General features: G+C 37.8%; 1 protein-coding gene across 2 annotated transcripts in view; it reads left to right on the forward strand.

Moving 5' to 3' along the window:
- The window catches only part of pdzd7a (PDZ domain containing 7a), an 88,910-nt gene that overhangs the window by 479 nt on the left and 72,314 nt on the right, over positions 1-16,117 (forward strand). For both annotated transcript variants that reach the window (NM_001442401.1, NM_001190757.2), the window contains 3 exon segments: positions 3,374-4,031; positions 12,282-12,419; positions 12,515-12,689. In NM_001442401.1, the coding sequence (NP_001429330.1) occupies positions 3,848-4,031; positions 12,282-12,419; positions 12,515-12,689 (497 nt within the window). In that variant the 5' untranslated portion in view covers positions 3,374-3,847.

The raw sequence follows: 16,117 nt of genomic DNA on the forward strand, positions 1-16,117 counted from the left end.
TGACTCGTATTGGACTAAAATGGATTTATGTTTTGTGTGTACACGTGCGTTTTTGTGACATGACACAAATGCGTATAATGACTTGGTACGACACATGATGTATTACAATGAAACGGCTAATTTTGAAGACATTGCTGATGTCCCTTATTTACAAAAAACTTATAAATCATACAGAATTAGTTTTTTTTTCTTTTAGAAAGTGAACCAGCACACTCTTTCCCTGTAAATGGGTAGGGTTAAGTTGTGATCCTCTCAGTCAGAACCAGCAGACCTCACAGTTAGTTCCAGATTGTTTCCTTCTGAGAGAAATATTTTTGTTCTATTTTACTGCTGTTTTACATGTTGTCAAATCCTAAATATGTTTTACTCTTTATTGTAGTCAACTATTGTCTTGAGAATATTCAATTTTGTGTCAGTTTTACACACTCTGTACATCCAGTTGTATATGTTTCTAAAGCTTCAGTTTAAGTAATGTATTGGTAATGTTTAAAAGGAGCCCAAGGGATGGAAGCATATTTTTAGTCACTAAAAATCTTATTTTTTTACACTGAATATGAAAGTGAAAGTAAACAGATTTCAGTTTGGTTCATAAAAACATGTAAGGGAAAGTTCACCCCAAAATTAATATTTACTCATCGTTTACTCACACTCAAGTGGTCTCAATTGGTTTTCTTCAGAACTAAATTGAAGATATTTTTAAAATGCTGATAACCGATAGCATTGAATCCATAGTAGGAAAAAAACCCTGTGCACGTCAATAGCTGCCGGTTTCTGACATAGCATAGTTTGTGTTTAGCAGAGGAACAAAACTCAAACAGGGGTGCATTTCCCAAGCAACGACGTAACTTGCAGCTAATCTGTCATAGTACGATGCATCGTTTGGGAAAAGAATGATGTAGTGACGAGTGTTTCCCAAAACCTGTAGTTTCTCTGTTGCAGATCCATCGTTTGAACAAGGTTAGTTATGATGTAAAACGCACACAATGATGCTCTAAACAGGGTGGATTAAAAACTTCTTTAGAGAAGAATCTCATTTTTTTGTGTGCAAATTCTATTTTTTAAATGCACACACATTTAAAAAAAATTCTAAATTAGTTTTAGTAAAAACATGCACTCGCTTTCCATATTAGTTGAAATATATGTAAATGGCACATATAGGGCCTGTGTTTCCTTTACAAATATTATTGAGAACATATATATATATATATATATATATATATATATATATATACATAACATATTTTATGTTCTTAATGAACATAAAATCACTTATAAAACCTAACACGTATTCTAATATATATATATAATAAATAAATTAATAATGAGGCTATTTATTAAGAAATGAAATGTAATATTTATTATTTATTAGGAAATAAAAAAAATCCTACTTTAATAGTAATATAAATAATATTAATGATGATGATGAAGATTATTGTTGTTATTATTATTAAGTAGGATATTTTTAATTAATTTATTTTTTTTTGAAAAAGTCTACTTTCACAATTTGTCACATGCAAACCACTGCAGAAATCTTCTAACCAACAGGCTCATGTCATGCACTCAATATATATATATATATATATATATATATATATATATATATATATATATATATATATATATATATATATATATATATATATATATTTTTTTTTTTTTTTTTACTTGTTCAAAGTCAAAATGTCTGAAACAACACAATTATTGAGATTTCTTTGGGACAGCTTAATTTATTTATGTTCAATCCACATAAATTTGTTAAAAGTGTTAAGTTAACTTAATTGATTTGTATTGGGACAACAAATGAGTTGTGTGAACCCTGCATTTTTTACAGTGTATACAGTACAGATATTAATAAATAAGCTACTATAAAATAAAAGCATTAACATATGCTATGTTATTTTGTTTTCACAAGCTTCGGACACGTAACATAAATTCTGCTTTTAAATAATAGGTCACCTGTAGCTTTCGTCATTAGCCACAGTTGTGTTCAAAATGACATCATTGTTTTTTACAGTGCACTGCGAAGGAAGCGCAGTTGTAAACATGAAGATCGATAAAACTGAACTGTAAAAATGATTTAAAAGCAAATTACACCTAAGAGAGATTACCTTGATGCTTTTTAAAAAAATAAATATTTCAAGTTTAAATGTTAGAATGTTCTAAATGAATAGGGCATAGGGGGGATAAGTGGGAATAGAACACAGCCAGGAACAATGTTTCTAACTACAGCTCCAGAGGTATAGTTGCAAGTGCTCAAGTTTGCGACACAGTTTGCGAATGTTCGTTGGAACCATGGATTTGGGTAACGACAAATCAACAAACTAAATTTGTAACGCTGCAACTTGCGACTTTAGTTGGCTAACGATGGTGTTGGGAAACGGGCTCCTGGTTTGGAGTTAGTGGAAAATAAGCAAACCATGACAGATTTGTAATCTTTTTGTGAGAAAAATTAATTTAGAGACATTGCAATTAGCAAAACTAGAGGTAAACAATTAATCCAAGTAAAATAATTCATAGAATAATAAATAAAGAATTTGCTTCTGCTCTGGAATGAATCTGCTTCTCTGATGACATCAGTTTAAGTAGAGCTTCCTTTACCTCTTACATCCAACCACTATGATTAAAGATAAGAAGGAGGGGAATAAAATATACTCTCTATTTAAAATTAAAACATTTCACAATACTAAAAATACAATGGGGGCTGCACGTGGCGCAGTGGGTAGCACAATTGCCTCACAGCAAGGTCACTGGTTTAGGCCTCAGCTGGGTCAGTTGAAAATTCTGTGGGGAGTTTGCATGTTGTCCCTATGTTCGCGTGGGTTTCCTCCGAGTGCTCCGGTTTCCCCCACAAGTACAAAGACAAGCTGTACAGGTGAATTGGGTAAGCTATTTTGACCATTGTGTATGTGTGTGAATGAGTGTGTATGAATGTTTCCCAGAGTTAGGATGCAGTTGGAAGGGCAATCGCTGCATAAAATATATGCTGAATAAGTCGGCGGTTCATTCCGCTGTGGTGACCCTGATTAATAAAGGAACTAAGCTAAAAATGAATGAATGATTAAATAAATAAATTAATTAATTAATGAAATGAATTGGGTAGGAACATCAAGTTCACACAGACTTTATCCAATGACCGAATGCAAACAAATGGCGCACATTTCTGAGGCACCACCCTGCATTCTTAATCTAAAAGAACAAGTCTAAACGTATTAGTGAACCTCATCAGCTCAGTATATCTTGCTGTGGAAACAGTGCAACCCTTTACTTTCCAGAATGCAATAATTGCTGATATCACTTTACCTCCCATGGGAAATTAGTCATTGCGCGGCTGGGTTCTCACAGATCTTTCTCTGTCGTCTTGGATCACTGGCAGGTAAAGGTGAGACTCTGAGGCCTGGGTGGACCAGATGACGGACTCCTGCCAAGCAGAGCTCCACTGGCACTGAGGAGGGACACCAGCCTGATGATCCAGTCCAACCAGCAGACTTTCAACTCAGCAAAAAGACCCCAGCCGCTTTTACACAACCTCTGCCATTGTGAGGCTCTCTTCCGAACAATGCACATTAGGATACACTTTGCTTTTCCTCTGCTTTTATGATAACATTGGTTTATCAGCTGCTGTATGGAACGATTATAAGTATGATGAGTCATTTGGATCAATGGATCTAATTTAAAGTGAACAATGCTGGAGCCATAGCAGTTTCTTCCCACACTATTGCAGTGGAGTTTCCTTTTGTGGAGCTAATCCTCTGGACTGTAATCCTGCTAGTGACCCACCGGACTGCTAGTTTTCCCTTTGGCAGCTCAGACCCTGGATGAGGGTTAGAGGGGAGGTCGGCACTTTGCCATGGCTCATTCGTCTGACACGGCACGCAAAGACATGACGAATGGGGCTCATCCCAGTGCCCAGCCAGGTCCCTCGGGCACCTCGACTCTACCGCGCTACCTTCACAAGAAGCAGCAGCGCCAGAGAGGAGTGAGGTCTTCCTCCCCTATGGGCCGGGTCATCCTCATCAACGCGCCTGTCGATGGTGAGTCTCAAGAGTAGCAGTTCATATCATTGTCGTCAGTTTTCCTTTGATACACCCCACTTAGCGTTAGCTTTAAAATGTACTTTAATTCAATTCTATCTTAATTCTTAAAAATACAATTCTTCTATAATTCTATCTTAAATTGATTATGAGGTCAGATTTAGGTATCTGTTTCTAAAATATAATTATTCTGTTTAAAAGCAAAATATGATACTTGTATCATATTATATATAAATATGATATGATGCAAGTCTCAGATGTCCACTGATTTTCTGTTGAATTGAATAAGATACCTAACGGTTCACTTATTATCTTACCATGCTGTAAATGCTGTTTGACGTCCTCCACATGCATTTTTGTGTTTCTTTATATGCAATTTTTTTTTTTTAATTTAAACTGTTGGGAAGGAAATTGCATGTGTATCAGTATATTACATCTGTAAAACTCATGGTCACAGTGAAAACAAAGTATTAACGCAACTCAACCAGGCCTTTTCCTCCAATCGTGCATTGTTCAGGAATTATTTCAATTCATGATGTTGAGGTAACAGCAGTTCTATTAGAGAACATAGGACTAAGATCCTTTGAGGGAGTTATGAAACGACGCTTTCTGATTCAGAGAATAACTTGCCTTTATAGGGAATTTGTGCTTTGTTTCTTTTCATTTTCATGTTCAAACAACAACATTATGCTCTAAACATTTAAAATGAGAAAGCATAAAAATTACCCCTTTTTACTTACAGATTTACTATGTGTAATGGTAGTATATCGATTATAATTTGTATAATTATGACAGTTATACAAATTATATAACAAATCTATATACATATCTGAAAAGTGGATATAGCGCTTCACTTTTTCCAAATTTTTATGTTACAGCCTTATTCCAAGGTGGATTAAATTCATTTATTTCCTCAAAATTCTACACACCATACCCCATAATGAAAATGTGAAAAAAGATTTTTTGAAATTGTTGTGGGGTAAAGCAGTGGCGCAGTAGGTAGTGCTGTCGCCTCACAGCAAGAAGGTCGCTGGGTCGGTGGTTCGAGCCTCGGCTCAGTTGACGTTTCTGTGTGGAGTTTGTATGGTTTCGCTGCCTTCGTGTGGGTTTCCTCCGGGTGCTCCAGTTTCCCCCACAGTCCAAAGACATGCAGTACAGGTGAATTGGGTAGGCTACATTGTCCGTAGTTTATGAGTGGGTGTGTGTGGATGTTTCCCAGAGATGGGTTGTGGCTGGAAGGGCATCTGCTGTGTAAAAACTTGCTGGATAAGTTGGCGGTTCATTCCACTGTGGCTACCCTGGATGAATAAAGGGACTAAGCCGACAAGAAAATAAATGAATGAATGAAATTGTTGCAAATTTATTAAAAATAAAAACCCTGAAAAATCACATGTAGATCAGTAATCATAGCTTTTGCTCAATACTTTGTTGATGCACTGTTAGCAGCAATTACAGCCTTCGGTCTTTTTGAATATGATGCCTCAAGCTCGGCACACCTGTCTTTGTGAATTTCTTCCATTCCTTTTTGCAGTACCTCTCAAGCTCTTAGAGGTTGGATAGGAATCGATGGTGTACAGCCATTTTCGGATCTCTCCAGAGATGTTCAATAGGATTTAAGTCTGGGCTCTGGCTGGGCCACTTAAAGACATTCACTGAGTTGTTTTAAAGCCACTCCATTGATATTCCCACAGCATGATGCTGTCACCACCATGCTTCAACATAGAGATGGTATTAGGCCGGTAATGAGCGCTGCCAGATTTTCTCCAAACGTAACGTCCTGTCTCTGAGGTCTACAGACAATTCCTTTGTCTTCATGATTGGTTTGTGCTTTGACATGCACTCTCCACCCTGGGACCATATATAGACAGGTGTATGCCTTTTCAAATCATGTCCAATCTACTGAATTTACCACAGGTGAACTCCAGTTAAGCTGCTGAAACATCTCAAGAATGATCAGTGGAAACAAAATGTAACTGAGCTCAATTTAGAGCTTCACGGCAAATACTTATGACTTATGACTTGTGATTTTTCAGGTTTTTATTTTAAATAAAAGTTTCAAAAAGTCTTTTTTCACATTGTCATTATGATTTATTGTGTGTAGAATTTTAAGGAAATAAATTAATTTAATCTATTTTGCAATTAGGCTGTTAGATAAAAAAATGTGGAAAAAGTGAAGCGCTATATACTTTCCGGATGCACTATATATATATATATATATATATATATATATATATATATATATATATATATATATATATATATATATATATATATATATAATCATTATGTCATTGTAAAGTCATTATGAAACCTCCATCTTTCAGTTCAGGTCTGCTTCAGATAATGTAACTTCAATAGCAGTGGAAAGCTGTGAGCAGAAGTGGGCATGGCAGAGAAAGTAGAAAAGAAAGAGGATACCAAACAACTGTCATCTATCTATGGCTTGTACTGACTCTGAGTAAAACACATTAGGAAATGCAAGATTTATATTAATAAAAAGTGCTTATTTTAAAATGTACCCACACATACCTGCTTTGAAGGGACATACATGTTCACAGGCACTAAAATGTTTGAAAGTCATATTCCAAAGTACTTTTTTACTTTTAGTGGAAAAAAAACAACAAAAAAGACCTTCACTGTGAGTTTATTGGTGGGCTCAAATACTCTCTTAAATACTTTCTTTTACATCATGTGTTTTCATGAATGCAAGCACAGATAAGGACTATGGCTTCTAAATTGTTCACATATCCCCTTTAAATGGTACTTACATCAGAATTTATGCTTGTGGCTTCACCTGCAGTAATTTAGGGAGACCTGTTTTGACTATTGGGTGACATTTTTCCATGGATGATATGTCACCTGATTGTAAATATTGCAATACAGGCTTATTGTGAAAACGCATCCCTGTATACATTTCTGGAGAGCACAAATTATGTAGACAGGGCTACGTATGGCTGCATTTTTTCTTTAAAATGAATGCTACTGCACGGTTAGATGCTACAGATGGATTCTGTTTATTTTCTCACTACCAGCTGACCTCTTACCATGTGGACAGCTTTTCTGCTGTTGAGCAACGATCCGACTCTAATTTTAGTTTGACTTTTAAATAGTTGCAATAATTGATCCTCTGACTGCAATGAACGAATCAGTTAATAGTCACAACTTTTAAACACTTGCATCTTGAATGCCAATGCACAGTCTCACAGCTTGACCAAATAATTCAGAGGCAGCTCTTCTCACTACTCAATCTTGTTAAACTTTGGCATGTAATTTTAGTACTTGTAGTCTTATGCTACCAAAAGTGATGCCACTCCAATAAAGGTTTTAAACTTATAGATGAAAAAAACAGAGGATGAAAAAGATGAAAATTAGCCATTTAATCCCTACAATTAAAGCTAACATTGCCTTTATTGTAAGACAGTAAAAGTTCAACAAACAAATCTGTTAAAATCTCATCTAGTCCAGGGTTTTATGACCCTTTGAAACAGGATTACTTGATTAAAATATTTCAAAGTAGCAAATTTTTGCGTATTAATTTTTTACAGTGCAGTAATGGATAGTTAACACTTTACTATAAGGTTCCATTAATTAATGTTATTGTATTAGCTAACATGAACAAACAGCGAACAGAACATTTACAACAGTTTTTATTCATCTTGTTAATGTTAGGTAATGAAAATAAAGTAATTCATTGTTAGAGCTTTGCCAAGGATGCTTTTTACCATAGACTGTATAAGATATGGACGTAGTATCTGTGATGTCACTCATAGGTTTCTGAAGAACCCAAAAGAAGCTACCAGTAGGCATGGTCAACCATAGCCATTTTGTTTGTGCATCATCGCACTGTCCGGGGGATACCAAACAAGGGCAAAGAGGCAGAGCGTGAGCGGAGCTACAGACGCCTGCTATCCTTTTGCTTAAACAGGCGAGAAACGCTGAATACTTCCTTAACTGCGACTCGTTTGTGTTCTGATCAAATGTTATTGGTTGTACACTATATCAATAAAGTGTTTAGACTTCAAAAAACACTGTTGTTATACATTGAGCCACTAAACATTGTTGTTATAAAGTTTTCCTATAAGTGGAAAAAGCGAATTACTTCCAAACACTTCAAATATAGTCTGTTAGTAAATGCAAAGCTATTTATGACATCCAGGCATAACACTGTATGACAACATTTCAGATGACTGTTGTAGAGCCTACAGCTAATCAATCTGTCAGATTCTGGAGTGCTTTATAGGTCTAAAGAAAATTATAAATGATCTTAAATAAAACAAATACATCTAAAAAGATGGTATATAAGTATATAATTTCACTCAACTATGAAACGAAGGCCATGTGAATGGTTTGTGAGCACAATTATGTGCACACAGCATGCACAACAATTATCATCTAATAATTGTAAGAAATAATTCCAAAAGGCAACTGACTGTGTAAAGCCACAGAAACAAAACAAAAACATGATGTATATGCTGAGTTCAGCGGCTAATCAGCTGAAATTAGCTGAGGTGAAGTGATGGCAACCAGCGAGACCTACTGTAGCTGTCACTCAAGTGGCCACACTTTAATTATGCAAACTTAATACAACCTAGTATAATGGAAACGGATGAGTTATAAAAAAATCACCCCCCTCACAGTTTTTATGAACGGTAATATTAGCTATATGAATCCAAATCGTTCTTTGTACCAGGCTGTAAACACCTTTTTTCTGTTGTAGTTGGCCATTTTAAAAGTGGGGTCAATAAAAATCTGCTCTATTATGGATCCAGGACTAGCGGAGTTATGATGAATTGCAATTTGAGTTACTTCCGTATTTGCTTCACGCTGGAGAGCGGGAGGTTGCCGCTTGGTTTTTACCCATACTCAAAATTGGTTCTCTTTTTTTTAAACCCATCCAAGTGCACACATTTTTGAGTGGGGTCACACACACACAAACACACTGTGAGAATACGTCTGAAACAATGGGCAGCCATTGTCTCCAGCACCCAGGGACCAATTAGGGGTTAAGGGCAACTTGCTTAAGGGCACCTGTGCTTGGTATCGAAGATGGAGAGTGTGCGGTTCATTCACTCCCAGATCTTCAATTCCTGTAGGGACCAGGAATCAAACCAATAACCTTTGGGTTAGCAGTCTCACTGATTAATCATTAGGCCACAACTACGTCTAGTACATGTTAACTTCTTAAATTTGTTTTAGTTGCATTAACTAATGTTAATGTCACCATCACCTGGGATCCAGCCTGTGCAGATTGCTGGAAAACATGCAGATCACTGGAGAACTACAAATCTGCCAGCAAAATATCTACATATTCAGTCATGCACCACTCACACATTTGGCCCAGACACAGCTAATACTCATGATCATTGATTACTTGGCCTATTTAAACTCCTCTGTTTCTCACACAAGTTGCTGAGTCTTGTTGAACTGTATAGCGAACATTACGGTGCATTTTCTTTGCCTTGCCTTCTGTGTTTTTGAACCTTGCTTTGTTTTGTTTGTTTACGTTGCCAGCTGCCTGCTTGTACTTAGTGATGGGCAAAGCGAGGCTTCATGAAACACTAAAACAGTAGAAGCAAAAGTGTCAAAGTTTCGAAATGTTTCGAAACCCGTCTCTACCGTGACACCTAGTGGACATTTTTTATGTATTGCACTGGAACAGCTTCGGCAAAGAACCAGCTGAGCAAATTGAGGTATTAAACCTTACTTTGTAGAGTTGAACCGTCAAGTAAAATAGTGGAGCGGGGAGAGTTCCTGATTAGCATGCAAGGATAGTGGGTTCGAATACAGGCTGATGCAGCTATTTTGAAATGCCTAATATCAGTTTGAAATGCTCTGTTCTTGCATCGTTTTGTTTCACCATTGGTCTGATATCTGATTATTCACTTTGTGAATAAATATGTCATGTTTGGTTATAAAACAGGATTGTTGCTTAATTAGATAAGGTTGTGGCCGGAAGTTAATAAGATTTATTTATATTATTCATTAAATTTCCAATTTATTATATTTTATTAACGTCTACCCAAACCCTAAACCCAACCATCACATCACTGTAAAAATATTAAGTATTGTTTTACAGTGTTACAAAAATTATGCTAAATTGATGGCAGCAGATTTCGGAGTATTTGTACAAGTCAGGTTTCGAACCCAAAAGCCAGTTGAAGAACAGTAACAACGTGCACACGCATAGTCCACTAGGCTATATGAGACAGAAGCTTTTTCTGACCCTGTCAGTCAAAGGCAGATTCGCCAGGTCTCGAAATGGTCGATGCTTTGAATAGCTTTAGTCACATGACCAGGGGTTTCGAAACACTTTAGTCACGTGACCTGGGTTTTTCGGATCATGCTTCGATGCAGTGTTTCAAAACTATTGCCCTTCGGGCAATCTCGACACTGTCGAAATGTCAGTTTCCCGTCAGCCATCCCTACCTGTACTGACCATCTGCCTGTTTATCGACCACGACTCTGGATTGCCCATATACATCTCTTTGCCCCTGTGTTGTCTGTTGCTTGCCTGACCATTCCATTTAATAAACCCTGCATTTGAATTCACACCTCCTTCCTGTTCTGAACATCCAAATTAATGTTACAGTGAACATATATTAGTAGATGTTGAACAATGATTAATAAATGTAAATAAAGCACAATAATATAATAAATATAATCAAATTATGCAGGAGAAGCATTGTTTGTCATGATAGGAAATATGAATTTATATAATATAATATATTGTGTTATGTTATATTATTTAAAGGGTGGCACGGTGGCTCAGGGGTTAACACTCAGAGCAAGCCTCAGAGCAAGTAGGTTGCTGGTTCGAGTCCTAGCTGGGCCAGTTGGCGTTGCTAAGTGGAATTTGTATGTTCTCCCTGTGTTGGCGTGTGGTTCCTGAAGGAAATTGAATAACTGAATTATATTAATTACTATTCATTCATTTATTCATTTTATTTTCGGCTTAGTCCCTTTATTAATTTGGGCTCGTCACAGTAGAATAAACCGCCAACTTATCCAGCATATGTTTTACACAGCGGATGCCTTTCCAGATGCAACCCATCTCTGGGAAACATCCATACACACTCATTCACACTCTTACACTATGGTCAATTTAGCTTACATAATTCCCCTATAGCGCATGTCTTTGGAATTGTGCAGCTAGCTCTCTGCAATTCTCACATGGTCATCCACTGAAGCTAAGCGTGGCTGTACCCGGTCAGTACCTGGATAGGAAACCACATGGGAAAGCTAGGTTGCTGCCGAAAGGGGTGTTAGTGAGGTTGCAACCTATTGAATAATTTGTTAGTGAGAGGGCACTCAACCTGCAGTCTGTATGGGTCGTAAGGGGCCGAAGGGGACTCTATACTGCTCAGTGAGCACTGTTCTTCAGATAAGATGTTAAACTGAGGACCTTACTCTTTGTGGTCGTGAAAAATCCCAGAATGTTCTTTAAAAAAGAGTGGGGGTTTAACTCTGGCATCCTGGCCAAATTTGCCCACGGGCCTCTGTCAGTCACGGCCTCATAACCATCCCATATCATAATTGGATTCATCACTCTGTCTCCTCTCCACCAATCAGCTTGTGTGTGGATGCTGCACACTGGTGGTAGATGACAAGATTCCCTCCTAATGTGTAAAGTACTTTGAGTGTCAAGAAAAGGGCTTTATAAATTTTAGGAATTATTATTATTATTATTATTATTATTATTATTATTATTATTATTATTATTACACCCGGAGGAAGCCCACGCGAACACGGGCATGCAAAGTCCACACAGAAATGACAACTGACCCAGCCGATGCTCGAACCAGTGATCATGTTACCCACTGCGCCACCGTGACAGCCTATTATTAACTAAATTATAAAGAAATATAATATATTGTGTTAAAATATGACAAAAGCAGTGAAAGAAAAAAATAAACTCCATCAAATGAGACATGTTAAACATTCTTTTGATGTTTACTGTCAATATGTGACATTTTTATAGTGAAATTATGACAATAAATGAGTTGACATCAAAATATTTACATAATTAGTTATACTTTATATGGTTTGAAATTGAGAAACCATTTTTTATAACAAATTTTGTTATTGACTATCAAGGCTGAGAGGAGCCTTTCCTTATCTGTAAATATAGCAGGGCTTCTCAAATATTATTGTCTAAAATTATGTTCTACTATTATTGAAAAAACTTTTGTTAAAGATAAAATGATTCATGAAAAATCACTGTGTTATGTTTGATGGTGTGCTGTAATGTAGGTGGAGATGACAGTGAAGACATCCACACGATCACTGTAGATAAAAGTGAGGATGGCCATCTGGGTTTCAGTGTGCGCGGAGGATCTGAGCATGGCCTGGGAATCTTTGTCAGCAAGGTGGAGGACGACAGCACTGCAGGTACCAAAACACAGAAGCGGTAATCACTTTTGATGACAACACGACTAAGATTTCATCCCAAACATTCATACGTGTGTTCTTGTTCCACACTACAGAGATGGCAGGCCTGTGTGTTGGGGATAAGCTGGTTGAGGTGAACGGCATAAGTCTGGAGAGCATCACTATGAGCAGTGCTGTGAAAGTCCTGACCGGAAACAACCGTCTGCGTATGGTGGTGAGACGCGTGGGGAAGGTGCCAGGCATTCGCTATTCAAAAGAGAAGACTACATGGTAAGTGGGAAAGATTTTATGGTAAAACTTTAGTTTAGGTCACAATTCACAGTATTGATTGTTAAAGATTACAAATGTGGTTACATCTAAACATTTTCTTAAAGAATCCGGGATATGTTGAATAATATTAATCTGTTGCTTTGCCTGTTTCTGATATGTACGATGCCTTCTGCTAAGGCCTTTTATTAAAGCGGCGCTATTCTGATGCTTTTGATTAGTTTTCCGTTTTGAATTTGCTGCGCACCACGTCTATCAGTTACGTTAATCCTCTCTGCCACTTAAAGCATTAGGCTACTACAACCAGTCTGAGAGCTGCCACCATGGCGAGTGATAAAAATGCATTTCATTGCTGGAAATTTAAAATCATTTTACACTGAAATCAGTGAAGGGTACACATATAACAGTTCAGTGCAAAATTTGTTTGCCAGCTGTTAAAACACATTCGACACCAAAGGCTTCAATGTAGAACCTGAGGAAGCATCTGATGATATATTATTACTCACAAAGTTTTCGATTTGTGAAATTCAGGGCACCAACAGACTCCTCTCGATTCGTACATGTACAGCTGAATGCTGAATGCTGGTCCTCTTACTCATGTTGCTTCTCTCCGTCTGCCTGTCTGTTGCCATACACAAAGCAGGGGAACTCTTGGCTCCGTCCCGTTGTTAGGTTGGACGGGAAGTCGAAACTTATTTTCATGTGAAGCAACACACCACTAAAACAGCAAGCTTTGTACACGCCCCCAAAATGACACTTTTTATACATTATAATAAAAAAAATCTGAATTGTGTTTTGAACTGAACCTAAACTGAAACACTCAGAAGAACCATTATATTAATAATAAATCTTAAAAAAAGGGGTAAACTAGGTGCCCTTTGAATTTTTTTTTACGGAAATAGTAAACAATCCGGGAACATTTGGCATACTCTTTTCAACATTCATTATTCAATTTTTCTTCATTTTGGGAAACTCCTGAGACAAATAAGTACTATCTCTGAACTTTAAAGGGCCATGAACCCCCCCGTTTCAGCGAGTGTTTTCACACCTCTAGTTTGGAAAAATCAGGAAAGTGGGTGTGTCTAGCTCTATTTGGGTGGGAGTGTCGGGGGAGGGAAAAGTGAAGGATTTGAAAATAAATGGGAGTTTCCATTTGATTACGCGCTGATTTTCACCGAGGAAAAACAAACACAGACGCAGGGGAGAAAGACAGTAACTGTGTTTAATGACGGTGAAATGTTTGATACCACATAATTCCACATAATTTATTCATGTTGTCCCAACACAAATTAAGTTCACTTAACACTTTTAACAAATGTATGTGGATTGAACATAAAAAATTAAGGGAAATTAAGCTGTCCCAATGAAATCTCAAGGATTGTGTTGTTTCAGCGCATTTTAATGAAGTAGTTTGAACAAGTAAAACACATTTTTTTGAGTGTATATAATGATAAATGCAGTGTTAGCAAATGTAAAAATGCTGCGCTTCCCACCTCCAGTCACAAAAACTTCTGGGACTTCTACAGCGAATTCGGTGCTCTAGTCTGCATCAATGCGTCCTCAATATTAAGAACACATCCGGGAAGTTTCAAGCGTCCTCTGTTCTTGCAGTCTTGAGTTTTGGAACTAAACTTTGGCAGTTGATGATGATGTTACATGAGAACACAAGGACGCAAGATTGCTGAAGAACACATAATGAGAAACAGCCTATGTCATTCATTTATTTTCTATCACTTTCCGGGGGTCGCGGGGTAGCAGTCTTAGGAGAGAACCCCAGACTTCCCTTTCTCCAGTCACTTCCTCCAGCTCCTCCGGGGGATCCAGAGGCATTCCCAGGCCAACTGAGAGACATAGTCCCTCCAGCATGTCCTGGGTCTTCCCCCTGGTAGGACATGCCTGAAACACCTCCCTAGGTATGCTTCAGTTGCCCAAGCCACCTCAGCTGACTTCTCTCAATGTGGAGGAACAGCGGCTTTACTCTGAGCTATTCCCGGGTGACAGAGCTCCTTACCCTATCTACAAGGGTGCGCCCTGCCACCCTGTGAAGGAAACTCATTTCGACCACTTGTATACGAGATCTTGTCCTTTCAGTCATGACCAAAAGTTCATGACCATAGGTGAGAGTTGGTACGTAGAGTGACCAGTAAATTGAGAGCTTTGCCCCTGGCTCAGCTCCTTCTTTACCATAATGGACCGGTACATTGACCACATTACAGCTGCTGCTGCTCTGATCCGCCTGTCAATATCATGCTCCATCCTTCCCTCACTTGTGAACAAAACCCCGAGATCCTTGAACTCCTCCACCTGGGCTAAGGACTTTACTCCAACCTGGCCTTGGACTTGGAGGTGCTGATTCTCATCCCAGCTGCGTCACACTCAGCAGCAAACCGCCACAGTGCATGTTGAAGGTCCATGTTTGATGAAGCCAACAGAACAACATCGTCTGTGAATAACCCCCCTCCAGCCCAAGGCTGCGCCTTGAAATTCTTTCCATAAAAATTATGAACAGAACTCGTGACAAAGCGCAGCCCTGCCCGAGTTCAACATGCACTGGGAACAAGTCTGATTTATAGCCAGCAATGCGAATCAGACACCTACTCTGTTCATACAGGGATGAGACAGCCCTTAACAGAGCACCCTCCACAGAATGCCATGAGGGACACAGTCAAATGCCTTCTCCAATCCACAAAATACATGTGGACTGGTTGGGCATACTACCATGAACCCTCTCACCCTGGTGAGAGTATAGAGCTGGTCCACCGTACCACGGCCTGGACGAAGACCGTTGTTCTTTCTGGATCATAGGTTCAACCATCGACAGGATACTCCTCTCCAGTAGCCTGGCTTGTATGTTTAAATTAAATTAAATTAAATTAAATTAAATTAAATTAAATTAAATTAAATTAAATTAAATTAAATTAAATTAAATTAAATTAAATTTAATTTAATTTAATTTAATTTAATTTAATTTAATTTAATTTAAAATCTGTGCATAAATTAAAACCTAATAATAATGATAATGCATCAACATGACCTTATTTTGTTTAGCTGTTTGTGTATCAGCTTGAGATGTCTCTCAGAAGCCTGTCACCTGGAGCTCTTCCAAATGCACTTTAACAACTCATAACAGAAGAGTGTGTTTTGTCCTTGAACATTCAGAGGTTGTTTTGGTGGCCTGATTGTAATACTGACATTTTCAAGCATGTGTTTGTTACAAATGTGCAGGATTATAGGGTTTAATTGAATGGAAGTGAGACGATAAGTAAAATATTGCGATGGGCAGCAGCCCCCCACTCCCTGCTTTGACTAATGGGGTGGAAACCCTGTGACTCTTGGCCTTTGCTTGTTATCTTTTCCTTCAGCTTCTGTTTCAGCATACAGCAGTGCTAGAGTTACCTTTGTGGTCTTCTCAGCCATTTCATTACCTGATA

The sequence above is a fragment of the Danio rerio genome, chromosome 13, assembly GCF_052040795.2.
Source record: "Danio rerio strain M-AB ecotype USA chromosome 13, GRCz13ab, whole genome shotgun sequence".
NCBI lineage: Eukaryota > Metazoa > Chordata > Actinopteri > Cypriniformes > Danionidae > Danio > Danio rerio.